The sequence below is a fragment of the Leptonychotes weddellii genome, chromosome 12 (assembly GCF_054177405.1).
Source record: "Leptonychotes weddellii isolate Sample4059 chromosome 12, ASM5417740v2, whole genome shotgun sequence".
Taxonomy (NCBI): Eukaryota; Metazoa; Chordata; class Mammalia; order Carnivora; family Phocidae; genus Leptonychotes; species Leptonychotes weddellii.
In genome coordinates, this window is record NC_138380.1 from 60,191,363 (window position 1) to 60,218,377 (window position 27,015).

At 34.4% G+C, this 27,015-nt stretch overlaps 1 protein-coding gene and 1 long non-coding RNA gene across 5 annotated transcripts in view; one reads left to right on the forward strand and one right to left on the reverse strand.

Annotated features, from left to right (window-relative positions):
• The window catches only part of LOC115942026 (uncharacterized), a 49,757-nt gene extending 23,519 nt beyond the window's left edge, over positions 1-26,238 (forward strand). Inside the window, exons 3-4 of the long non-coding RNA XR_014139337.1 lie at positions 14,632-14,728; positions 24,372-26,238. This is a non-coding gene — a long non-coding RNA (uncharacterized LOC115942026). The remainder of the gene's footprint in view (positions 1-14,631; positions 14,729-24,371) is intronic.
• C1GALT1 (core 1 synthase, glycoprotein-N-acetylgalactosamine 3-beta-galactosyltransferase 1) overlaps positions 1-27,015 on the reverse strand; it is a 36,474-nt gene that overhangs the window by 4,356 nt on the left and 5,103 nt on the right. For 3 of the 4 annotated variants that reach the window (XM_006743631.3, XM_031039486.2, XM_031039487.2), the window contains exons 2-4: positions 16,365-16,601; positions 12,300-12,967; positions 846-5,819 (exon numbers count right to left, since the gene is read on the reverse strand). In XM_006743631.3, the coding sequence (XP_006743694.1) occupies positions 5,628-5,819; positions 12,300-12,967; positions 16,365-16,601 (1,097 nt within the window). In that variant the 3' untranslated portion in view covers positions 846-5,627. Of the gene's footprint in view, positions 1-845; positions 5,820-12,299; positions 12,968-16,364; positions 16,602-27,015 lie in introns of those variants that run through there. The other variant, XM_081800506.1, reaches the window with a different exon arrangement.

Here is a 27,015-nt window from a genome sequence, read left to right on the forward strand (position 1 = left end):
ATCATCTGCTTAAGGAAGAGGTAGGTCAATTTTTATTTCTATCTTAAAAGTACCAGACTGATCTAGTATCAATAGATAGACCTGAGCTCTGGATGAAATATACCTAAAACCACAAAGTTTTTGGCCTATAAAATGCATTTCACTGAGTCTTTACATATGCCCAGAGCATAATTAAGCAAAGGTGGAAAGTTATTATTATTTTTTTTACACAGTAGGGGCAAAGAGCCTCATAAATATAAATAACTTTTGAAGTATATAAAATGTCTGTCATCAGGTCTCAGTTCAAATACTACCTTCTCAGAGGTCTTCCTTGACACCCTACCCAGAAAACTGTTCTACTGAATGAATCATTGTTTTCTTTTCTTAACACCATTCTCTGAAATATCTTGTTCATTCATCTATTAACTTGTTTATTGTCTAGCTATAGAGTTAAGGCTCTATGAAAACAGAAATCCTATAGGTATTGCTCACCACTGTATTTCTAGTAGATGCTAGGCATTATTTGAATAATCAGTTGAATAAATGAATTCCAGTGTACATGATAGATCAAAATATACCAAGAGATAGAAAAGCATCCCCCACCATGTACACATACACACACTTACCTGGATGACAGAGTGTTTCTAATTTTTTTAAGGTTATTATTCTAAATCAGAGGTGGAATATTTTGCTGCTTTAAAGACAAATGAAATATATTGCAGTAAAAATTACTTAAGCCTATTCAAATTGAGTAACTTTGATGGGAAAATACTTTAAATTAATATTTTTGGTAAAATAACCCCAAAACTACCCCTTAGTGTCTCCCATAACTCTTATATCAGTTAAAAATAATCAGATAAAACAGCTTTAAACATGGTAATTTATTTTATGCAGTTGTTTAAATCCATTGTTTAAAAATGTTCAAAAGGCACTTTAAAAAACATATTTAAAAATACATCTTTTCTGACTTATTGGTGGATCACTTAAAATAAGCAAGTCACCACACATTTTTAAACCATTCATAACACTACTACCTTACATAACTTTTAAATTCCAAAACACAAATATTCACTGTGTAATGTAACACACTGCTTAGCAGTAAGATTAGTTTCCCTCTAATAAATACTGTATATGGAATATTAATTGGTAGGGCTCTGCAAAGTTATTTAAACTGAACTGATATAAACTAAAAACTAGAGGTAAAAGGAGTTGAGACAGAGCACTATTCACTTCTGAAACTAGTTTTAGAGTTGGTTTCTCTAGACAGAATTTGTAAAGTTTTTTTAATCTGTATTAAAACTTCTATTTCAACTCCAATATATAAATGTAGTCATATTCTTAAATCAATAGAGGTTATATTTAGCATAAAATAAACCACAGGTTGTTCCCCAGATTGCTTAAGAATGTTTCTGTCAGCCCTACAATAAAGTAGAGAAATGAGGCAAATGAGTTTTTTTGGTTTGTTTTTGAGAAAAGGGTGTAGAGGAAATGGAATCCAAATAACTTTAGTTCATTTAGTAATCGTATATCTAGAATTAGTTTAAAACTGTAGACTTTTAAGTAGGGCAAATATCCTGAGAGCCAGCAGGCATTATTCTTAGACTTTTTATTTCCAATCTCCTAGGGAAATCTAAAGTTAATAGGTATAAAATTATTAGTAAGTGATACAAATTCTAATCACTAATTACAGCCACATTAACCTTGCAAAAGCAGCATTAGGGGTAGTTAGGAAATGGAAATTAGTTGTAAAGAAAATAAAGGGCAACAAATACAAAGAAGAAGAAATTGTCAAAGACAGAATACTCTAATGAACTGAATTAAATGAAGAACAAAAGGACAGACTTGATCTAATCAATAAAGTGAGGCATTTTTTTTCAAGTCTCAATCTGGAAATACTATAGTTCGATAGGCTCAAGGAAGTGAAAAATTCATACTCAAGAAACAATTATGAAAATAATCAGTTAACAAATTTAATGCTCAAATGCAATTACCGTATTTCAAAAAATACTAAAAACTGGCCAGTAATTTATTTTGAATTCTTACAGTAACAAAAATTCCTCTGAAATTTAAGATATTTAAAAACAAATAATTGAACTCTGGGACAAAAATCTGCTTTGTATCATCTATGAACTTCTCACTTGAAATATAAGTTTACTGTTACTGGGAAACATAAAGATAGCAAAAGCCTTATGTTTTGAGACCACACTAAAATAATTTATCCAAATGACAAAGATCTTAATTTAAAAGATGGTAAGTTACCATCATGAAATCTGCTTGTATGTTCTCTACTGAATACTTGGATAATTTTTTGCTGTATTAGGACAGTCAACTGACTCTTGAAAGTGATGAAATTTTGATCATATTGAATTAGCAGAAAAACATTCTGCATATTATAAAGCAGTATTTTGCTACCTCCATTTAAAGTTTTTTACTAACAATTGCAAAGTTTTTTTTACTAACAAGTGAGGACACTCATTTAGGTATGCTTTTAAAGAATTATGTATAGTACTTAAACTCTTCCTGCCCCAATTGTTAAATTACTAAACTTGGAGAATTACATATGTTACTGTGGGCCCTGGTATTAGTCAATCTGAAAAAGCTAAAGAATTTTGTCAAAAAATGAATGATCCACGGACCCTTTAAGTTATCTTTAAAGTCTCTCACATTTAATATGGTGTGATCTTGGGAGGACACAGATTTAAAACATCCTTCATCTAAATCTTTGAAAGATACCCTACTTATGGGGCAATAAATCTTTAGCACATTCCAACGATCAATTTGCATCAGATTGGTTCCCAAACTAGAATGAATAGGACTCACCTGGAGGGCTTGTTTAAAAGACAGCTGCTGGCCTCTACCCCTGGAGCTTCTGACTCAGAAGGTCTGGGGTGGGGCCCAGGAGAGGTTGCATTTGCAAGTTCCCAGATGATGCAAATACTACTAGTTGGGAACAACACTTTGAGAACCACTGACCAAAGGAATCTGGTAAGAATGCATACTAATGGGCCTCATGCTAGAATCAGAATTTCTGGGACTGGGGTCTTGAAATCTGCATTTTAACAAGTTCCCAGGCAAGAGTAGAAGAACCACAATTTGAGAGTCACTATGACAATCTGGCTGGTTAATTTGTCTATTACTGGCTGATGTATGAGATCACACATGTTAATAAGTAAAAATGGAAAGAAATAGTGCTAAATGACTAACCTCAAGGCTGACATGGTACAAAGAATACACAGGCTTTCAGCATAAATCCTGGCTCTGTTACTTACTTGCTCTGTGACAGTGGAAAAATTACTTTAATTCTTTGAGCCTCAGTTTTCTCATCTACGATACAGGAAGAACACCCAATTTGTGAAGATTAACACTAATGTACACAGAATATCTAAAGCACACTACGTGGCACACAGTAGGCATTAGATAAAAACTAGCTATTACTTATTATAAGAAATGTATGAAATAAGTCCTTCAATATCTAATTTGATTAAAGCAGATTTTTTTCATTCATTTAGAACAAATATTTACACTCTAAGGTAACAGAATAATAAAACCTTATACTTATTGCTCCATAGTCTGGGCCAGACAAGTATTCTAAAAGTTGTACATATATTCACTCATTTAATCCTCATAAAAATCCTGTGAGGTAGATAGTATTACTGTCCCTTAAGATGAGAAAACTGAGGCACAGAGAGAGATTAAGTAAATTGCTCAAGGTTACAAAACTAGTTAAGTGACAGATCAAGAATTTAAACCCAGGCAGTCTGACTCCAGACCCCAGGATTCATCACAATGTTAACTTCCTATGAGTAAATTTTAAGGTTTTTAGAAAGTAGTATATATGGACTGTAAAATTCATATCCACACCAAGGTGAAGAGTTGTTCAAAGAATAGAATGAATGCCTTGAAATTTTGGCAGGTGATAGTGTCATGAAAACAACAAAAGACAATTTAAGGTAAAAACTGGTGTGACTTTTCACTGTGTGGACAGAATAATCCATAATTACCACTAATTGTCACCAAGATGAACATCCTTTCAATATACCACCCAAAGAGATGACGATTTTGACATGTTTTGGCACAATAAATATAAACTCTTTAGCTAAGCAGCAGATTCAATGGCATGACAACCATGTAAAATTAGCATAATGATAAACATAAACAATGTAAATCATTTGTAACATTTAAGATAATCTTATAGAAAGTCTGCAAAATATTCTTTTATGATATACTCAGATAATATTGCTAAAGAAAACAAAACTTAAAATTTTCTTTCCTTCCAGAAATTCTTTAAATAGAAGGTCACTAAAATTAGAATGAAATATTTATGAATATATTTTTGATGACAGTGTTGAATTGGGTATTCTGCTGTTAGAATTATCCACTGGCAAAACCAAACACCAAAAAAACCCCAAACAAACAAACAAAAAACCACCCCAAATAATAAGTCAGCATCAAAATTCAGGCAGTTATGCATGAATTAAGTATTTGGTCTTTTAATATCTGGCATATTTCAGTTTCCTTAAGCACTCTGTTTTTCTAATGTTTTTAGTCAACTCTCACCAAAATTGTACATTCAAATTATTTTGCCAGTGTAACTAATAGCCACCTCAGAGCCTAAAAATGAATGTCTAAACTTTGCTTTAAATAAGTTATGAAAGGCACAAACAAATTCTCATCTCTCAACAGGATGATAACAAAAGGAACTATAATTATGTAGTTGGAAAGAGTTTTAAAATAATCAATTTAAAATGTCACTTAGTAATTCCTGAGAGTGGAACTGATCTAAGAAAAGCATCCCCAAATAGCATTAAATTTACTATTTATTAATTACCCACAATTAACAATGGGTAAATTTGGGAACAAAATATTTTAAAATGCATGTTTATAGAATGCTATTAATGCTTTGAGTAAATAAATATTAATAATTAAAATTGTATTCAAAGATAAACATATTTAGAAGAGAGACAACGGGGACTCAGTAAAACATTAACTACTAATTAGAACCAAGTATATAATACAGTCAAGGACCATATAATTTCAAAATGTGGTTTTATTAATGCACTTTAGGATAAGTGCCATTCTTATTTTACCTTGTCTGGAAGAAATACTGCCAATTACAGTCACAGGAAATTTTCATTAGACAAAACCTGCATGTATGAGTGGGTGTGGGGGGGTTTTGTTCATTTATATCATACTGCTCATGTCTTGAGTTTATAAATAACATTAAGCAACACTGTTTCCTTCTAAAATTTTCTTTAAGGCAGATCTATTTAGCATCATCTGTGTTATTAATATGTGCAGTGTAGTTTTAGAAAATTTAAATGTTCTAGTTTCTCAGTGAAAATAATACATGTGGTCAAGAAGAGAAAACAAAAACCTCGTTTCTAGTCCCTCTGCCTGGCCACATTTTAAAAACACAAGTTTTTCAGATATATTTATATATTACTGTATCAAAACACATTTTAACAGACTTCACAGCTCACTTAAAGCTTCAGTTTACAGTCATTCATATGAAAGATTTCTAATATGGAATGTTCACTTAGAAAGAATTCCTCACTGGGATTCCAGTGTTCTGTATCAGAAATGTAGAAGTTCTTCAGTGCAATGCTAGACATTTTACCTCTTCATTTATGTTTTTCTTTCAAGAGTTCTCATTTTACTTTTGGGTCTTCATTTTTGTATGCTCGACTTATTTCTTTTAGTATATTCTCAGGTAAGGCAGGTTGATATCTGTATAAATAACCATATGGACGAAGATGATAAACGAGGTATTCTAACTCATACATAGTTGTAGGATCAACATAATGAAAAGAAACTGCAAGATCAGAACAGCAACCAGGACCCTAAAAAAGTAGCACAAACAGGCATTATTAAGAAACAGTACATAATTAACACACAATATTCACATACTGATAAAGGAAACATTAATTTTAACAGAATCCAAGCATTAAAGTTGGCAAGGTAAAGCAGAGGCACCTTATTTATTAGACCTGTGGAAGAAACCAAGAGTTTTTAGAGTTCTTAATGATTTAAAACTAAACATGAAAACCGCTAAAATATATCGACCTGAAATAATATTCTTTCATATTCTATAGTGTTTTCACTGAAAAAAATCTTGAGACTTCCTCAAATGAAAGGGGCAGCTATACAAAGGATGAAGCTCTATTTCCAAGTTTTGCTTTCAAACTTCACATGTTCTCACTCTAACTTTTTGCGTGGCTCAACCTCACAAAGACACCTTTGGAGCATTCAATGACTACAAAACCCTTGCCCATTATGTGTCTGAAACTAATACTTCATCTGCACATCAACCCAAACAGTACAATATTTAAGAGAGGAAGTACTGAGTCAAATCTAAGTTTGAATTCAAAGTTTGTCTACTAGGGTCAAATTCTGCCTACTAGTGTATGACCTTGGGCAAGTTACTTATTAATCTCTATAAGCTTCAATTTCCCCATCTGCAAAAGATGGTTACTTAAAGGAGATAATGTATATAAAATGCTTGGAATCAGCTTGGCCTATAGTAAATTCTCAATAAATGTTGACATTATTGACAAAATCATCACATTTAGGTGGTCCTCAGTAAGTAGGTCAGAGTTAAACATTTGTCCAGATATAGATTCCTAACAGAGTTGGTATGAGAACAGGTCTAAAAAAGACAAAAACAAGGTAATAAAAAAAATACAACATAAAAAAAAGCAAGAACATAACAAAAACAAAACAAAAAACAAAACTGGCCCCAGAATTAAACAGTTGTAAGATTATTTTGGTATCTAGAGAATGTTTCACCCAGGTGATTCCAACAAAACTTCAGACTCTATCTAGTGTCTTTGCAAGGACCTAAGAAGAAAGATATTCTGGCAAGTTCCCAGAGAAGATTCATACTGAACATTTAATAATTCATGTCTGGAAGTAGGTAGCTTACGATGCAGTAAAAATTATCAGGGAATTGTCCACTGTATTTTCTCTGGCTTTCTCTCTGAACTTTCCTTTGAAACAAACACTGGATATGTGGGGTTTCTGGACAACCACGTAGGCACTAGAAAATTATTTGGTGCCTACTTCTTAACACCGTTAGGCAATGTAAGGATAGGAACAAATCTGAAAAGTAAAATGATAAGTCAACTTGTGATCACCAAACCAGCTCTGTCCAATAGATATACGTGAGCCACATGATGCAGTTCAAAATCTAGAAGCCACATTTAAAAAGAAAAAAAAAGGAATTAATTTGAATATATTTCAAATGAATAAATCCTATTATTCTTTTTTCAATATGCAATCAATATCTTAAAAATTATTAATGAAATCATTCTTTTTATTTGTGCTAAGTTCTTGAAACAGGAATGAATTTTATACTGACAGCACATCTTAATTTGGTCTAGCCACATTTCAAGTACGCAACAGTCACACCTGGCTACTGGCTACTATACTGGCCAGTACATATTAAACTAAAAAGACTAGACCAATAGCAGTGAATTTTAAATTGCTGATCCTCTCTGAAAGCAACTTTATATGACCCTGAAACACTATAATAAAATTTTGGTAAGATTTACTGCATTATGTTTCATTCTATTGCATTACTGTTTTTTTACTAGATGACGAGGATACTGTTACTACGATTTATAAGCAATAAAAACACAATAAAAGAAAACAGCTATAACTATTAGAAACAAAACAGTTCTTTGCATATAATAATGGCTACTACCTAAACTCAAGAGAGTCAAGTAAAAAATCATCAGATATAGAGAATCCAGGAACAGAGCCAGATTTTAAAGATGCTTTTAGGAAACAACAGCTTTTATATATATACTAGTTAATTACAAAGGAGCCCAAGTAGAACAGTAGTGAAAATATTAAAAACATAAGATACTTAAGAAGAAATAAAATCTGGAGAAATCTATAAAGTTACTAAAAGACCTAAAATAAATGTTAAAAATCCCAGGCAAAGGTATTGTCCCTAAATTGAAAAATTAATACATAAACATAAAGGCATGAGTGTTACCAAGACAATTTGAAAGAAAAAGAGATATAAAGTAGAGGAATATACACTCTTAGAGTAATAATTTCAAAATTCTGTAAAGCTACAAGGTTTAAGATGATACGGTGCTGAGGCAAAACCAAATAGGATGACAGAACAGAACTGTAATACCAGACACCAATCCTACTACTGTAAGTAACACTACAGTATATGATAAAGGGGATTATTTTAAATCACTACTGAAAATAAGATTTGGTTAAAAAATGGTACTGGAAAAATCAGTTAACAATTTGGAAAAATCAGGAGCTCTCAACCTTAACCATATATCAGTAAGTTTCAGATGGGTTATAGTTAATGTAGTTAGAACTGAGGAACAGAATAAACCCTATTTGATCATTTCTGACCTATAAAAAAGGCAATTTCACATATAGGGGCATATGTACATATGTGTGTATGTGTACGTGTGTGTGTGTATATGTGTGTGTGTATATATATACACACTATTACATGAAGACTATTACACACATATACACTATTTTAAATCCTCTGTATTAAGACTGATTATAAATTCTCTGATGAAGTCTATTCCTAGGGAGCAGACTTTAGTCCTAGGGAATAAACTCACTTCTAGGGAAGTGAGAAGGTGGTGTGAAAAGGGAACTGCATGAAGAGTAAGTTCTAAACAACCAATTTAAGAACATAACTCTTTGATCAGCTGTATATCTCACACACTGACTTGCTAAAATAAAAATTTTCCACACTGTGTTTTCCATGATTACTACAGAGCAAAAGTGTATGTATGAAATTTAGAATAACTCTGAAAATAGTAACTTACTTATGGAAAACAAAATTTATTAAATGATGAATAAGTATTAATAGAAGTTGGATTTCACATGTGTTTGTATTGAACCTCCTGGGAGAGAAGAGGCAACATTAGAAAGCTGGGTCAATTTTGGTCCTTCCAAGTCTATTTTACTGTCTTCTATATAACTGAATAAATTTTTATAGAAAGAACATAAAATTTTGCATCCATTTTAAAAACCACTACAGTTTAAATAAAAGATGCACCATAGAAATATTTATTTTGTTCATATAAAGTATATTGTTAGGTATACTCTATCTGTAGGTGGGAATTGTGTGTAGCACTCTTAAAGGAAAGAAGGATATTTTACTGGTTACAAAATAGTGACAATTATCATGTCCCTTTGCTATTACTGTATGTAGCAGATACTCTCAGTAAAATCTTATGTGCATTTAGGTGTCTTTGTTATATCTATTTGTAATGTTCTTAAATTTGGATATATTTTTATGTGGGAAAGGGTGCAGCATTAAGAAGGGAAGAGGTCAAGTAATCTTGGAATGGTCAGATTATACTAAGAAAAGTTTACATCAAAAAAAAAAATTCAGGGGCATCTGGGTAGCTCAGTCGGTTAAGCATCTGCCTTTGGCTCTGGTCATGATCCCAGGGTTCTGGAATCAAGCCCCGCGTTGGGCTCCCTGCTCAGTAGGGAGTCTGCTCCTCCTTTTCCCTCTCCCTCTGCCACTCCCCCTGCCCCCGCTGTGCTCTCTCTCGCTTATGCTCTCTCTCCTTCTCTCTCAAATAAATAAAATCTTTAAAAAAAAATCAAAGTAGTACCTCACTGGAACAAAACAAAAATAGACTATCACAGACCAGACTTAGGAATACATCTGTTTTACAGTCTAGGAAACTGTTGCATCCACAAGAGCAATAAAATGCTAGCATAAGGTTTCAAACAGATTCATTACGTAGAACTGAACTTTTTTTTTTTTTTAAAGATTTTATTTATTCGACAGAGAGACACAGTGAGAGAGGGAACACAAGCAGAGGGAGTGGGAGAGGGAGAAGCAGGCTTCCCGCTGAGCAGGGAGCCCGATGCGGGACTCGATCCCAGGACCCTGGGATCGTGACCTGAGCCGAAGGCAGACGCTTAACGACTGAGCCACCCAGGCGCCCCACGTAGAACTGAACTTTAAACTATTTATTAAAGTGGAATTTTATCCCAACAGCAGAATATTTATTCTAACATCCCTCAGCCCCACCCCCCAACCCTTTGGGGCACATATTAATCATGGAGGGGAACTCACGATGAAATCACAAGAGTTTATAATCAGCATGGTTTGTAATATTGCCTAGACTATTTATCAGGACAAACTACTTGACTTTTCTGATCCTCAGTTCTGTCACCTATTAAATGCAGAACTACTGTTAGGAATTACTGTGTCTGTGTAAGTACCAAGAACATACTGGTAATTGTAGTAGTGATTTGCTTCAACATTTCCTTTTAAAGCTGATTGTCTAAAGATTGGGTCAAATGTTCTAGGTCAAAGTTTCTTAACCTCAGTGCTACTGACATTTTAGTCCAGATAATTCTTTATTGTGGGGAGCCATCCTGTGCATTGTGAGATGTTTGGCATCTAGTGGGTTTACAATCTTGTGGGTTTCTACCTACTAGATGCCAGTAGCAACCTCCACCCAATGCCAGTCTCCCAGTTAACAACCAAAAATGTCTCCAGAATTTGCCAAATGTGCTCTGGGAGGCAAAAAAGCCTGCAGTTGAGAAGCACTGTCCTAGATAATGATTTGAAAACACTGGCATGTGAAAATGAAAATGCTAGCATGAAGTGTATTATTTGTATCTTAGGGCCAGAAAAAAGGCGGCATAGAGTACTAATGACTTGCCTACATGCATTATTAATCAATAACAGATCTGAATCTAAAAGCTAGGTTTCGTGATTCCTGATGTCCTTCAGTCAGTCATTCACTGCTGCAATGCTCCTAACAGTGATGAACGGAAAACAATCTACTAAATGTGTATCAGCAGGTGAATGGATAAATTACATATGCTCATGTTAGATTACAGAGCAGCCTAAATTAATGAAGCACATACATATAATAATGTGGATACATTTTAATGTTGTATGAAAAGGGCAAATGTTCAAGGATATTTATGGATTAATTCTATTTATTTAAAAACCTAAAAAACAATACTATATATTACTTATGGATACATAAACATGTATGAAAAAAGATACAAACGTACATGGTGATGACGAATATTAAATTCATGATAGTGGTTAACACTGAGGAAGGAGATAAGAAAACTAGATTGGGGAGGTATACACAGGCCTCAACTGTATCTATACCCTTCTCTTTTTTTTAAAGATTTTATTTATTTGACAGAGACAGACACAGCGAGAGAGGGAACCCAAGCAGGGGGAGAGCGAGAAGCAGGCTTCCCGCGGAGCAGGGAGCCCGATGCGGGGCTCGATCCCAGGACCCTGGGATTATGACCTGAGCCGAAGGCAGATGCTTAATGACTGAGCCACCCAGGCGCCCCTATACCTTTTTCTTTTAAAAAAGGAAGCAAATGTGGTAAAAGATTAACATATGGTAATGCTAGTTGGTGGGTATAAGATATTAATTCTTCTTAAACATTTAGCTGAGATATTTAATAAATTAATGTATTTTAGATAAAATCCTCAGGAATGGAGGCTAAGGTGTCAAATGAGAGGTAAGGCTTATTACATGCTTACAGTGTGATAGGCACTGTATTATACTGTAATCACAACTGAATGAAACAGGTAGATCTGGTCCATTTTACAAATGAGGCAACTCAGGCTCAGAAATTGGGCAAATTCTGTCCATCCAAGGTCACTGAACTATTAAGCGGGAGAAAACTTGAATCTAGGTCTTTCTAAACCTCAGAGTCTTTTCACACATTGTTCCTAAAGCCCAGGAGGCTCTTCACACAGCCTACTCTCTAACCTCACTCAGATTTCTGTTCAGAAGTCACCTCTTAGAAACACCTTCTTTAATCACCCAAACTAGGGTGCCCCACTCCACTCTGGGTCATTCTCTATCCCCTCACTTTGGCTTTATTTTACCTTAGGACACTTATCACTACCTCAAATCATATTTTATCTTTATTAGTCTGCCTGTTTACTGTATGTCTCTGTATCCAGAATGTAGATTCATAATATACTGTTATAAGGTTCACAAGAACTGGAACTTGGCCATATTTATTGCTATGTTTTTATTTTTTATTTTTTTTAATTGTTTTTTTATTTATTTTTTTTTATTGCTATGTTTTTAATGTGTGACATAGGCAATAAATAGTAGGTAACAGTAGCAATATTTACTGAGTTACTAGTGCTGACACTCATGTTCTCATCTATTTTGTTATACATCGCCACTCTATATAAAAGGAGTAAAGGAGATTCTTAGTTTTTGGTACCAAAGAAACACATTATTTGCTAGTTTTTTTTTTTAAGTAAACAAAAGTTAGTCTAAGTATTTATACAGTAATAAAATTTTTAAACTTACCTCTACAGGAGGATAATAGTTATAATTCCAATACCAAAAGGTTCTAGGTAGATAACCCTTGATTAAGTGGTGTTCTGGTACAAAGGGATGAAAAGTTTCTTTTCCAACAGTATCTCTGGAATCTCCCGCTTCTACATTTATAATTTCCATGCATTTGCCCAATGCTAAGTCTTCGATGGAGGAACTATGTGTACATTTGTCTGTTTTAAATGCATCAACAAATCTCTTCAACGCTTCTTTGCTCAGTACATATCCTGCTCCTCCACTCATGTAGCCCTGCTTTACATAGGGCTTAAATCTTCTCCCAAAGTAAATGGGTTCTTCAGGGTTATATTTTGAGAGTAGCCATCTCAAATTATCCAGTATAACATATGTATCATCATCTGCTTTCATAAACCAATCAGCATCTTCTAAATAATGATCATGAACATACTGAAAAGCTTTAATTGTTTTCCAGTATAGTTGGTCTCTGCCTTCCCTGGTTTTTAATCCCACAGCAGGGAAGTCTTTATCTTCTTCTGAACTCATAAACAACACTTTATTACAACGCTGGGCCCATGTAGCTTTGACGTGTTTGGCCTTTTTCTCTAGATTTTGAGGCCCTGTCATAACCCAGCAAAGAATTTTAACCTTTCGATAGAGGTTTTCAGCGATGTCTGTATTCTCATCTATTAAACAAAAAATTTTTAGAGTTATATTTACATAGATGTAAAATTCAAATAAATTATATTGAAGAAAAATTTTCTTAAACAATTTCAAAAACCCCCTCCTATTCACCTTTCTACCATCAGTAATTTAGCTGAAACAAAGTAAAACTCAACCTTATATGAACTGACATTCTGATTTATTGGTTTCATGTCAGTTTTATCCAGGAGATCCATTGCAGTTAACAAGAATTTCCACTATAACTTAAATTCTTACTATTTGAACTGTGGTTCGTTGACCAAACAGCATCAGCATCACTTTGGAGCTTGTTAGAAATGCAACATCTCAGGCCCCACCCTAGACCTACTCGATTTGAATTTGCATTTTAACAAGTTCTCCTGGGGATTGGTATACATATAAAGCATGGTCTTACACAGTATCTGCTTTTCACTTCATTCGACAAAGAAAGCTTCAACTAGTTCTCAACAGAACACTGACAGGAATTTCTTGCACCTCTAAATAAACTTCTGAAGGACAGAAAAGACATGCTGCTGAAATAATTCATTTTGGAGTCCACAAGATTCACTATTACGAATTTATACAAGTATCTTTAGGTGGCTTTAAAAAAGGCTCTCATGACTACCCCAGTTTGAAGAAGAGGAGTTAATGCAGCATTGAGGTTACTTTTGATAGTAACATATTTCATTCCAACATGCAAATCCATCAGTCAGAAACAGAACAGGTAGCAATAGTATTTCCAAGATTGTCTAGAGCAGTGTTTTTCAAAGTACTCCTTTGTAAAGAAATAGGGAGCCATGCCAGAATATAAAGCACATATTACTTCTTCCTCCAAAAAAGTTCACTTAACTAAGCAGTGAGCTTAAATGAGCTACATCCTGGTGCAAGCTCCTTATCTGGGTGCAGACTGGTAACAAACAATTCAGACCATCAGGCCAGGATCACATATTGAGTATCACTGGTTTAAAGGAAGAGTCCAATTTTAAGATTCTAGATCAGTGCTTGGTGAAGGATCAATTTTTATTTCTAATAGTTAGAGACCTATACTTTTATAAATATGCTAAAAATGAATTACTAGAAAAATAAAACTAAAAAAAGAAATATAAAATACAAATCCTAATTCTTATGTTTTGATTTAGACAAAATTACTCTGTTAAATTACCCTGAAAGTTTCTGTGTAGTCCCATTTTCAATACTTATGTAGTTGTGGACCAGCATGAGTCTACAAAACCACACTTTTTGTAGTAATGCTGTAGGCAGAATCCTAAGGAAGCATATCCTTAAAGTTAAAGTCAACCAGTGAGTTACAAAAACTTTGTCCTGTGAAAAATTAGCAACTGGAGGCATAAATTTCTAGTTAACTGATGGTTGGGTGAGGTTGGGCATGGAATTTTCGAAAATATTCTCATGTCCTTCTGAAAATCAATAATTCACAATTCAAAAACAGACAGAATCACCACCCTTCAGTCAGAGAGCATTCACATTTCATGTACTTGAGGAGCCCAATCTCCTGGCTATAGATAAACTAAATACTGGATGCAGAGGGAAAATGGTAGATGCAGGAATTCTCAATGTTTCACTTTGAACAAGACAACCTTCTCCCCACTGCTGGGATCTGGTAGATATTCTTTCTCATTCTGTAATTATTCCTTCATTAATTACTTTGTAGGCATGTGCTGGCTCAGGAGATGAAAAGATGAGTACGACACATGTCCTGCTACAGAAGAACTCAGTCTTGTAGTGGACCTTGGCATGCTAAAATAGAGGTATGTAAAAGGGTTCAATGTGCTGCAGAAAAAGAAAGCAGTGGCTGATAAATCCTACAGAGCAATGAAACGGGAACTTGGCTGGAACAGAGAAGAGGAGATAAAGCAAAATCAGGGAAAACAGAGATGATGCAGAAAATAGGTCTTTAAATGAGTAGAAGCTCATTTTACATTTTACACAGTAAGAAAGGACAAAAGGTATAGTGAAGTTTGGTTGAGTGCAGGTACATGGGTATAACTGAAAGCCTGAACTAGGGGAAATGAACTGAGAGAGGAAATTTGAAAAATGGTAAAGAGGCAGAATGCTGGAACTTACGACAAATGGGATTGATTGGTAAGTGAAGGAAAACACCTACCATGACTTCATAGTTTCTAGCTTAGACAGATGTGGACCATCACACAGGACAAGCAGGGACCTAATAAATGTGCCTGCACTGACCTGACACACCCTACTGGTAGAGAAGCATGGCGCCAATCCTTTAACAATCCAGAGCAAGGCTATAGAGCAAGTGTCCAGTGATCGAACTGCTCTATGATAAGAACACAGAGCACCTACTCAGAGCTGAATCAGTTATATAAACATTTATATAACATGACATAATTTGTAACAGTATGCATGTGCTTGCTAGTTCATATAACTCGACCAGGATGTGGTACACTTCATCCCTCAGCCTCTGCTTGACATAATTTGTAATAGTATGCATGTGCTTGCTAGTTCATATAACTCAACCAGGATGTAGTACACTTCATCCCTCAGCCTCTGCTTGGTATTTACTACCAAAAAGATAAAAGAAACAATTCTTAATGGAGGGACCCTCTGCAACTCAGAATTCCAATTGTTTCCAAGCTGCTGTATTCTTTATTGTCAAATAAATAACATTTGCAGAGATCTTTGAATGCAGAGATCTTGGAACTGGGCTAAGATAAAGACAGTAAAGAATAGATGGAAACCAAAACTATGGGAATTGATGATATCACACAAGCAAAGAGACAGCTAAAGGACAGAAACTTGGAGAAAACCAACATTTAAATGTTGGCACGTAGGGGACGCAATTGAGAACATCCGGTTAGAGGTAGGTAACCAAAAGAAAATGAAGTCATTATAACATACCCTTAGTTTCTACCTCCCTAGATTTTTATGCCTCTTAAAAGGTGAAAAGACTAGTTATATTAGTTACTGATAAAAATATAAGTTGAAAAAATATAAATTGAGATTTATATATACCTCTTGAGTTTCTCTAGAACAAGACTAAGCAAAAACTAAGACCAAAACAAGACAATAGCAAAAACACTAAAGACACAGATATAAACCATGACAACAAAATCAGACTAAATAAATATTTTCAAAAAAAATCTAATCTGAAAAGTTTTGCCTTCCCCCAAATTACAGTTTCTGAACTGTCTCTATTTAAAAATAAATTCAAAATTAATATCTTACTCCCTAAATAAATCTGGGTTTTAGCAATTTCCTTCCTGAGGCAAACCAAGAGCTGTCATTAAATATTGGGAATTAAGCTCATTTTCATCAAAAAATATTGTGTACAACAAAATTCACATAAATAGCTTTTTCCAATTCTCAGAACACACAGACTGAAAAATACTATTTCTGTTTACTCCTTAATAAAGTGAACCATACCTTTATGTTGGCTAGAATCTGCATTGAAGTTCATCTGTCCTTCTAGATGATTTTGTCCATTATCATCAGAGTGCCTAGCATGAGGATCATTATGAAGAATATTAGGCTGGGTATCACCCTGTTCTCCCAACAAAATACTAAATAGCTGAGAACATAAAACAAATCCAATTGCTGATCCACAAAGGAAGGTTAAAAAATTCAGCCAAGATTTAGAGGCCATTTCCCGAAAGTGTATTTCTGTAAGAAAAAAATTAGCAGCACGTTATAAATTATAAAGCAAATATACATACCATGAGTAAAAAACTTGATAACTTAAAAAAAAAACACAAAAAAACAAGTTGATAACTTTGATCCATATGGGAAAGTTAATTCCTTCCATATAGGAGAACATTTCTGAGAATATTTAACTTTTATCCCTTTAGTTGATGCTAAAGCACACCTTGTGGACAATTCAATAAAATAGATGAGTAATAAGTTGGAGAATCATTGTAGGTGGGGCATGGGTAAATAGGTCAGTATTTACACACAGAATTTCCTCTTCTTCCCATCAGAATCCTCTGTGAACCCAAGCCTGCTTTCCATGTTCTTTTTCTTTTTTGCTGTCAAAATACTTAAATTTACCTTTTTTCTCTTTTATATTATATGGTATATATTATATATAAATTAATATGTATGATATAATATCCCACAAGATATTACTATTATCATTAAAACAAATGACATAAGTGGTACAAAATTGTGAGGAGGACACAGAGAGTTTGTGTTCTAAAATCATTTTGTTGTCCAGAAGTGGTGAAAGTACTAATGTTAAACTTTAAAAGACTAAGGATGTATAATGTAATTGCTAGTATAATCATTACAATAAATAGTAAATGAATATATAACTAAAACAGAAAAAAATGAAATAATAAAATAATCAAAAGACAAGGAAAAAAGAGCAGTAGATAAAGAATAGATGAAATAAATAGAAAACGAATAGTGATAGGATTGATTTTAACGCAAATATATGTAAAAGATAAAGATGGCCAGCCAGACTACAGAAAAAAAATAAACCCAACTACATGTTGCTAATAGGAGACACATTAAGTATATTCAGAAAGTTAAGAGCAAAAGAATGGGAAAAGATCACTTACAAAAAGAAAGTATGCAGTTATCAAAATAAATTAGTGGTTACATAGTTTATCTTCCTGATATTCACCAAGCTTTACATTTTGATTTACATACTTTTTTGTATTAATATATACTACAGTAAAAAATTTATATAAAAATACCTTCATGTATTTTTACTTTTACTTTATCCCTTTTAATACATGTTTAATATATGTATATTTAATGCAAATATATTTATCCTCAAATCTATAAGTAAAATTGTCATGTCATGGAACTACACCATGCTCATCTTTTATCTCGGATCTCAGGCTCTCTCTTGAATAGTTTTCAAGTTTGAGAAGGATGACCCCAGGGGGAAGCCAAGGTAAAGGAGAGAGTGTGTGAGCAAAGTTGCTCAGTAATACAGGAGATGTAAATTACCCACATGAAACTGGCAGGCACTTGTTTACTTACTTCCTTTGCTCTATTTTAACTTGCATTCTAAGGTTCAGAAAGGTAGGCCTTCATGGGTGAAGAGTATGTATGTCCCACCAACTCCCCTATATAAAATTTCCCAGAGGAAAAGCAGAAACAAGATTACCCAGTCTTGCTGCTATTTTCCCTGAGAGGAGGTCTCAAATTCTCCTTTGCTACTGTCTTCTTTTCCCCACTTAGATTGGTTTTTAATGAAATCTTTATACACAAAAGGTGTAATCTGCAATTCCAGGGAAAATATCCCTCCTGGTTTAAGTGATTCTTTTGAAACTCTAAAAACCTGAAGATTATTTGCAAATGATATAATCTGATAAAGGGTCAATATCTGAAATATAGAAATAACTTCTACAACTCCACATCAAAAAACCCCATATAATCTGATTAAAAATGCGCAGAGGACCTGAAGGGATATTTTTCCAAAGAAGATATATAAATAGTCAACAGATACATGAAAAGATGCTAAACATCATTAATCATCAGGGAAATGCAAGTCAAAACCACAATGAGAGATCACCTCACACCTGTTAGAATGGCCAGAATCAAAAGGCAAGAAATAACAAGTGTTGGTCAGGATATGGAGAAAAAGGAACCCTTGTATACTGCTGGTGCAGCCACTGTGGAAAATAGTATGGATGTTCCTCAAGGAATTAAAAATAGAATTACCATATGATCCAGTAATTCCACTTACTGGATATTTATCCAAAGAAAATAAAAAATACTAGTAGGAAAAGATATGTGCACCCCTATGTATATGGAAGCATTATTTATAATAGCCAAGATATGAAAGCAACCCAAGTGCCCATCCATAGATGACAAGATAAAGAAGATGTGGGATGGACAGACGGACGGGGACACACGGACACACACACACACACGAATATTACTCAGCCGTGAAAAAGAATGAGATCTGCCCATTTCCAACAACATGGGTAGATCTAGAGGGTATAATGCTAAATGAAATAAGTCAGAGAAAGACAAATACCATATGGTTTCACCCATATGTGTAATTTAAGAAACAAAACAAGCAAAGAAAAAAAGAGACAAGAAACAGCCTTAAATACAGAGAATTGGTGGTTGGCAGAAAAGAGGTGGGGGGGATGGGTGAAACAGATAAAGGAGACTAAGAGTACACTTATTGTGATGAGTACTGAGTAATGTATAGAATTGCCGAATCATTATATAAGAAAGAAAAGCTGAAGAGAACTATTCAAGAACCTGGAATTCTTTAAAGTAAGAGTGTATATTACTAAGAATTTACCCACAAGAGAGGTAATTTGAAAATCCCATAAATTGCAAACATGAAGCCAAGAGAAGTGAATGAAAGGTATTATAATGCCAATTTTCTTATGGTAAATGTAAAAAGATTAGCAGAGTAAGACTGAAGCAATAACCCTGAAGGAAGGCTATTAAGGTAACATTAGCAGACACTTAAACTGAGATATCATCTAAGAGCCACACTGCGTAATTTCCTACATCTGATTCTCTGACACTCTGCCTTCTAGCACACTGGTTTTGATTTTCTTTTTGTACTGGCCGTGACTTTCCTCACCTTAATACCAGATACAATCACTTCACAGTCTCAGAAGGGCACAGTCCAAATGAATTCTCCACTGCTACAGAAGCAACAGTCACAGAGAGCACTGTGACTGAGAAGGAGAAGGACTGCGAGACAGTGACTATATCAAATAAGTGCTGATCCAGCTCCAGTAACTATGAAAACTAACCTGCCACCCCACCATTTTCCAAAAGACATTGAGTTTCAGAACAAGTCTACTTCTGCAGCATGGAGGATTTATTGTTTGTAGTAAACTAGTGACATATTTATGGATACGGTTTTCTTAGCTGAGGTGGCACTTTTTTAGCAACACACCTGTTCTGGGGTGAGCAGAGGGAAAATTGACTTCCTGATGTTAAAATTTTGTTTTTAATTAAAAAATATCTTGTGATGCTATTGGACGGCTACCATCCTCTTACCCCTCCTCCTCCAGAGCATTATCAACATACATATGCTGGCTCATCCCTGTTGCTTTACTCCATACCCTTCCAATTTCAAAGACTCTTGCCTTTAGACTAAATTTCTGTTTACTCTGATTTTTCTTTCTTGTTCCTGGGATAAAATAGCCATCTCAAATGGGTACAACGCACCCCAAACCTTACTCTGATTTTTGACAAAAATCAGCACCCTCAACTCTTCAGATTCTTAACAAGAGTGCTGAAATAGACCAGACAGGAAGACCTTGTGTAACTAAGTTGCACATTACAGGGGCTTCTAAGATATTAAAATTAAGAGGAGGGAAGTTCTCATTGCCAACTGTTCTCCAAACCTGGTATGTAATCAGAATTATCTGAGGAGCATTTTAAAAATATAGATTTTCAGGCATCACAATTGAGATTTCATTTGCAAAAGAAGGTCTGGGACAACTAAAATTTGTATTTTTTACTTTATTTTTTAAGGGACAGCTTTGTGTTATTCATTGTAAAAAAGAAATCAAGCAATATAGAACAATGTGAAAAAGATAAAAATCACCCCAAATCCCATCACTCAGAAACAACTATCATTAACATTTAGTAATATTATAGATATGAATAACATCTTTATAAATAACAGAAATGGAAGGAGATAACTGTGGCTAACAGTTGAGCCCTGTATTAAGAGCTTTATGTGGGTTAACTGTAAACCATAAACGAGGGACTATCAATCTCATTTTACAGACAAACTCAGACAGAAAGGTTTGTAAACTTCCCAGGGTCACACTAGCAATATGAATCAAGAATTCAGATTCTTAACCATTTTACAGTAGTTTTACAGAATTGGAATGAATGTTAGTTCATGCTATTTTAAAGATTTAACGTAAGTTAGATTTACTTGAATGTATAGGAAAAAACGGAAATTAAATGAATCTAAATGAACTCTGAAAGTCAGCTAAGCATTTTTAATATGACTCCTCTCCTCTAAATGATCCTTCTAAAGACAAGAAAAAGACTATGAAAAATATAAAGCAATCCGAGGCCCTTTTTTAAAACTACCTATTTCAATTTTAGATAGTTCCTATTAACTTCTTGCTGTGAGAAATGTGGAAATCAGCACATATATACTCTCCCCCACTCCAACCTTCAACAACCACCACCCTGATCAGTCAGCAGCTATCAACATGAAGGCAAGACCCACCACTAGCAAAAAGATTATGACTCACTGAAAGCTCAGATGATGGTTAGCATTTTTTAGCAATAAAGTATATTTTAATAAGGTAAATTAAGGTATGTACATTGTTTCTTAAGATATAATGCTACTGCATCCTTAACACACTACACTACAGTATAAACATAACTTTTATATGCATGGGGAAACCAAAAATTCATCTGACTTGCTTTATTGTGATATTTGCTTTACTGCAGTGGTCTGGAACTGAACTCGCAATATTTCTGAGGTATTCCTGTACTATATGAATCATTCAGGAAGTTAAGCAGAACTTAAATCCTTCTTTTATGTAAAAGTTTGATACCAATCTCTGACAGAGCCCAAAATATAGATAGAATTAAAAAAAAAAATCAGTCTAATCTCACTCCAAAATAATACATCATCAAAGGGAATGCAGCCCAAACATTAATGGTTATCTTAAGTTGGGTCTTCAGAAAGGAAACCATGAAATGAGGCCTTTGTGTGGAAGTGTTTTATTAGAAAATATTCCCTGGGGACACCTGGGTGGCTCAGTCAGTTAAGCATCTGCTTTTGGTTCAGGTCATGATCCCAGGGTCCTGGGAGGGAGTCCCACATCAGGCTCTTTGCTCAGTGGGGAACCTGCTTCTCCCTCTGTCTGCTGCTTCCCCTGCTTGTGCGTGCTCTCTCTCTCTCTGGCAAATAAATAAAATAAAATCTTAAAGAATTAAAAAAAAAGTATTCCCTGGAAAAACTTCTAGGGAAGTAGGACAGGGAAGGAAAGAAGTCATGCAAAGTTCCATGGGAGGTAATTTTAGCTCCATCCCCTAGGGTAGTTTTAGAGGCAATGCAAGCCGCATCTCAGAATTGTACTCACATAATTAAACATTGGTTAAGGGCTGTTCTTAGGAAATAAACTTTCCAGACACTCTCATAGCTTGTACATTGGCAAAACTGGCTCTGGCAGTGTGAGGGCAGCCCAGCAACAAAGAACCTTAGGAAATAGATAATGGGAATGAATATACATTAGGAGCCTGTGAACAGAAAGGAGATACAGGCCCTTGAACAAAGTATTAGCATCATCTGCTACAGCAACTTTATGATTTGGAAAGTTAAAAATCACTTGGTTTGGTTTTACTCTATGGAATCCCCAAAAGGTTCAGCAATCAATCATTCTAGTTCAATCATTGTATAGTGAAGAATACTGCACGGCCTAACAATGCGTATAGAAATTTTAATTAGCTTTTTAGTATCTACTCTAAAATATAAATAGCCACTTAAGAATCACCAGGTATTTTAAGGGAAGCCTCTAATACGAAAGAAAAAAATCAACAAAGTCAAATTTAAAGCAACTTGGAAGAGATGATATAATGAGATGAAAACTAAGAAAATCCCAATCATTGATATCCTGAGAGATTAAAAAATGTCATGCCATTTTATTCATGAAATAAGTTAATAGCTTTAAAAAAATTATGAGGACAAAAAGAACTCCACAACAAATTAAACTGTAAGAAAATAAAAAACCTGAATAGAACAGCCACAGGATAAAGTTAAGGAAGTTACCCTCAAAGTAAGCAAAACAAAAAGATAAGGTGATGGAAAATAAAGAGAGAAAATTGATAACTAAAGATCAGTTTACCGGTACAGATAAAAAAGAGTGAAGGAAATCTACAATCAAATACTTCAAAGACATTTCCAGATTGAAAGGCTCCAATGACAGCTAATATTCTGAACAAAAACAGACCCACAAAGATACAGTATCAGGTAATTTCAGAACAATTTGGCCAAAGAAACCATTCTGCAAGCTTGCAGAGAAAGGGAAAGAGGCAGAGACAAGAATTAAATGTTTTTTTTTATTTTAATTTTTTAAAAAGATTTTATTACTTGAGAGAGAAAGTGAGAGACAGAGCATGAGCAGAGGGGGAGGGGCAGGGGCAGAGGCAGAGGGGAGAAGCAGACTCCCCGTTGAGCAGGGAGCCCAACATGACACGGGGCTTGATCCCAGGAGCCCGGGATCATGACCTGAGCCTAAGGCAGACGCTTAATCAACTGAGCCACTGAGGCGCCCCAAGAATTAAATGGTTTTAGACTTTCAAACAGCAACACTGAAAGCTAGAAGGCAATGGATAAAATCCTTCAAAATTCTGAGGAAAAATTATTTCCAACCTAGAATTTTAGACACAGCCAAACTATCCAAGATCAAATCCATATCGCTTACTTGGTACCCAAGACTGGCTCTAGTTCACCTTCCTGCTTTCTTATTTCTCATACTCCCTTACTGCAAAGACCATTCAGCCATTCTCCAAGTTTGCCATGACCTTTCATATGGATGACTTTGGCCATTCTATTCTTTTTGCTGGGTGTGCCTTCCCCAATTTCGTCTACTGGGCAGATACATAATTCTTTCAAGGTTACTTTAGTTTCAGTACTTTCCATGACCACTCTTCCCTACTGCCCATGGTCAAATTAACTGCGCTCCCTTGAATGTTTCCTTGTGCCTTTACTCACACTTCCTACTATGTATATGTCATACTGCATAATAATAAGTATGTGCATCTTTTTCCCACTAGACTATGAGTTCCTCAGGAAAAGTGGCTATGGCTCTTATCTCTATATCTCTAGCACCTAACACACTGCCTGGCTTATATAATGCACTCAAATGTTTGTGTATTTGTTTTACTGAAAGGGGGAACAGAGTTGAAATGAGTTTTGCAAACAGAGATCTATACTTATACCACCTAATTTACTAAGTAAAAAAATCATGTATGGTTCCACCATTTGAAGCTTTTACACTTCTTTAACCCAAAAGCTTAAAATAGATATATAATATGACCTATATATTATTTCCTTTGGTGTGTATTCAACTCATATGAAGTATAATACAAGTACATATTAATTCTGAGACAGAAAGACTAAAAGCATTTTCTATTACTAATTTATTAAAATGATAGAAATAGAAAAAATTAACACACAGCTATCACCTAATGACCCTGAAGTATTTTATAAGCATTACAGTTACACAACCTTAGCATAGAAAAGACCGCGGAATTTTATGAATCCTGAAAATGTAGGATAAGAAACAAATTAATAACCTTCCAAAAATTATGTAACAGTTCACAACCAAGTTAAAATCAAATTGTATTGTTTTGAGCTATAATTCTATTTTTAAAAATATTCCCACAATTTCAGATACAGAAAATCAAAAGTGAGAATACCTTTTGTTACTGTTCCATGAGAACATAAATATTTTTTTACATCTTCAACAGAAATTAGAGAAGACATAAATAAATGGAAAGACATCCCACGTTCATGGATTGGAAGAATATTGTTAAGATATCAATACTACCCAAAGTGATCTACAAACTTAATGCAATCTCTATCAAAATCTAATGATTTTTTTGCAGAAATAGAAATATCCATCATAAAATTCATATGGAATTGTCAAGGGACCCCAAGGAGACAAAAAAAAATCTTGAAAAAGAGGAATAAAACCAGAGGACTCACAGTTCTTAATTTTAAAACTTACTACAAAGGCTACAGTAATCAAAACAGTGGCACTGGCATAAAGATAGACATATAGACCAATGGAAAAGAGTAGAGAGCTCAGAAATAAGCCCATGCATTTACGGGCAAAATATTTTCAACAAATTGGCCACATGCATTCAATGAGCAGAGGACAATCTTTCAACAAAGGTGCTGGGAAAACAGGATATCCACATGCTAAAGAATGAAACTGGACCCTTATCTAACATCATATACAGAAATCAACTGAAAATAGATCAAAGACCTAAATATAAAACTATAAAACTCTTAGAAGAAAACATAAGATGAAAACTTCCTGATATTGGAATTGGGAATGGTTTCTTTGATAGGACATCAAAGGCACAAGCAACAAAAGAAAATTAGTCAAATTGGACTTCATGAAAATTTTAAAATTTTGTGTATCAAAAAACACTATAAACAAAGTAAAAAGGCAACCCACAGAATGGAAGAAATATTTGCAAGTCATCTATCTGATAGGGGATTAATGTCCAGAATATATAAAGAACTCCTAAAACTTAACAAAACCAGTAAAATGGGCAAAGGACTTGAAAAGACATTTCTCCAAACAAGATATACTACTGGCTGATAAGCATGAGCATGTTGAGGATGAAAAGATGCTCAGCATCACTGAAATTCAGGGAAATGCTAATCAAAACTACAATGAGATAGCACCACCTCACAACTATTAGGATAGCCACTATCAAAATGGTAAGTGTTGGCAAGGATGTGGAGAAATGCAAACACTTGTGCATTGTAATGTAAAATGTACAGAAACGTAAAATGTACTGCCACTGTGGAAAACAGTATGGTAGTTCACAAAAAATTAAAAATTTACAGTTACCGCCCCGCATCGGGCTCCCTGCTCGGCAGGGAGCCTGCTTCTCCCTCTCCCTCTGCCTGCCTCTCTGCCTACTTGTTCTATCTCTCTGTCAAATAAATAAATGAAATCTTTAAAAAAAAAAAAAATTTACAGTTACCATAGGATCTAGTACTTCCACTTCGGGGTATATGACCAAAAGAATTGGAAGCAGGGTCTCAAAGAGTTATCTGTATACCCATGTTTATAGCATTATTCACAATAGCTAAAATGTGGAAATAATCCAACTGTCCATCAATGGATGAACGGATAAGCAAAATGTGTTATGTGCATACAATGGAATATTATTCAGCCTTTAAAAGAAAGGAAATTCTGATGTGTGCTATAACTTGGATGAACTCTGACATTATGCTAAATGAAGTAAGCCAGGCACAAAAAGACAAAGACTATATAATTCCACTTACAGGAGATACTCGGTTAAAACCATAGAGACAGAAAGTAGAATGGTGGTTGCCAGACACTGGGGGTTGCCAGAGACAGGAGACACTCAGTTAAAATCAGAGAGACAGAAAGCAGAATGGTGGTTGCCAGAGGGGAATGGGAAATTACTGTTTAATGTGTATAGAGTTTCAGTTTTGTAAGACAAAGAGTTCTGGAGATAGAAGGTGGTAACAGTTGCACAATATAAATGTATTTAGTATCACTGAAATGTACACTTAAAAATGATTAGACTGGTAAATTTTCTGTGTATTTTACAATAAAAAATTGGAAAAAAAGAATAACAATGTTGATATTCTCCAAATTAATCTACATATGTAACATTATCCAAACTAAAATACAAGATTTTATTTTTATTATTATTTTTAAATACAAGAAGATTTTAGAAAGTTAAATAACTCAGTAAAAGCATTCAAAAGATTTGTAAAAATAAGTATGTGAGTATACCTGGGAAATTCTGGAAAGGAGTGTGGGGGTAGACTAAGTCTAATGGACCCAATTAAAATACAAGATTTTTAAAAATTAAGTAATGTAGTAAAAAATTATTCTTAATGTTGTTTGGAAAATAAATATGAGTATAACTGGGAAATTCCTGAAAGGAGCACTGCAGGTTAGAGGGTAGATTAAGCCTACCAGAGATTAAAATATATTACCTACAATAAACAGTGGTATAGTAATTATAACAATTTGATATTCAGGCCAAACAGGCATATCAATTTATTTATGAATCAGTTAAAAAACATTTTTAATGCTTTTAATTAATACTACAGACATAATGCTGAGAAACTTTTTTTCTCTACAACCATGCCATCAGAACTAAGCTATCTGAAAGCGTATCAGTGAGACTGGAACATCCCATTCTTGCATGGATGATGGATCGTTCATCAAACAGCAGCAGCCTTAATTTCCAACTCAGAGTTTCAGATAGGGTTTCCCAGACACAACATTCCACGTTTATCTTAACTGTGTAGTCTCTAAGGAAACAGGACTTCGAGTTTGCCTCTCAGCCCAGGCCTGATGTTAATTAACCCCTTGACACACAGCCTTGCTGT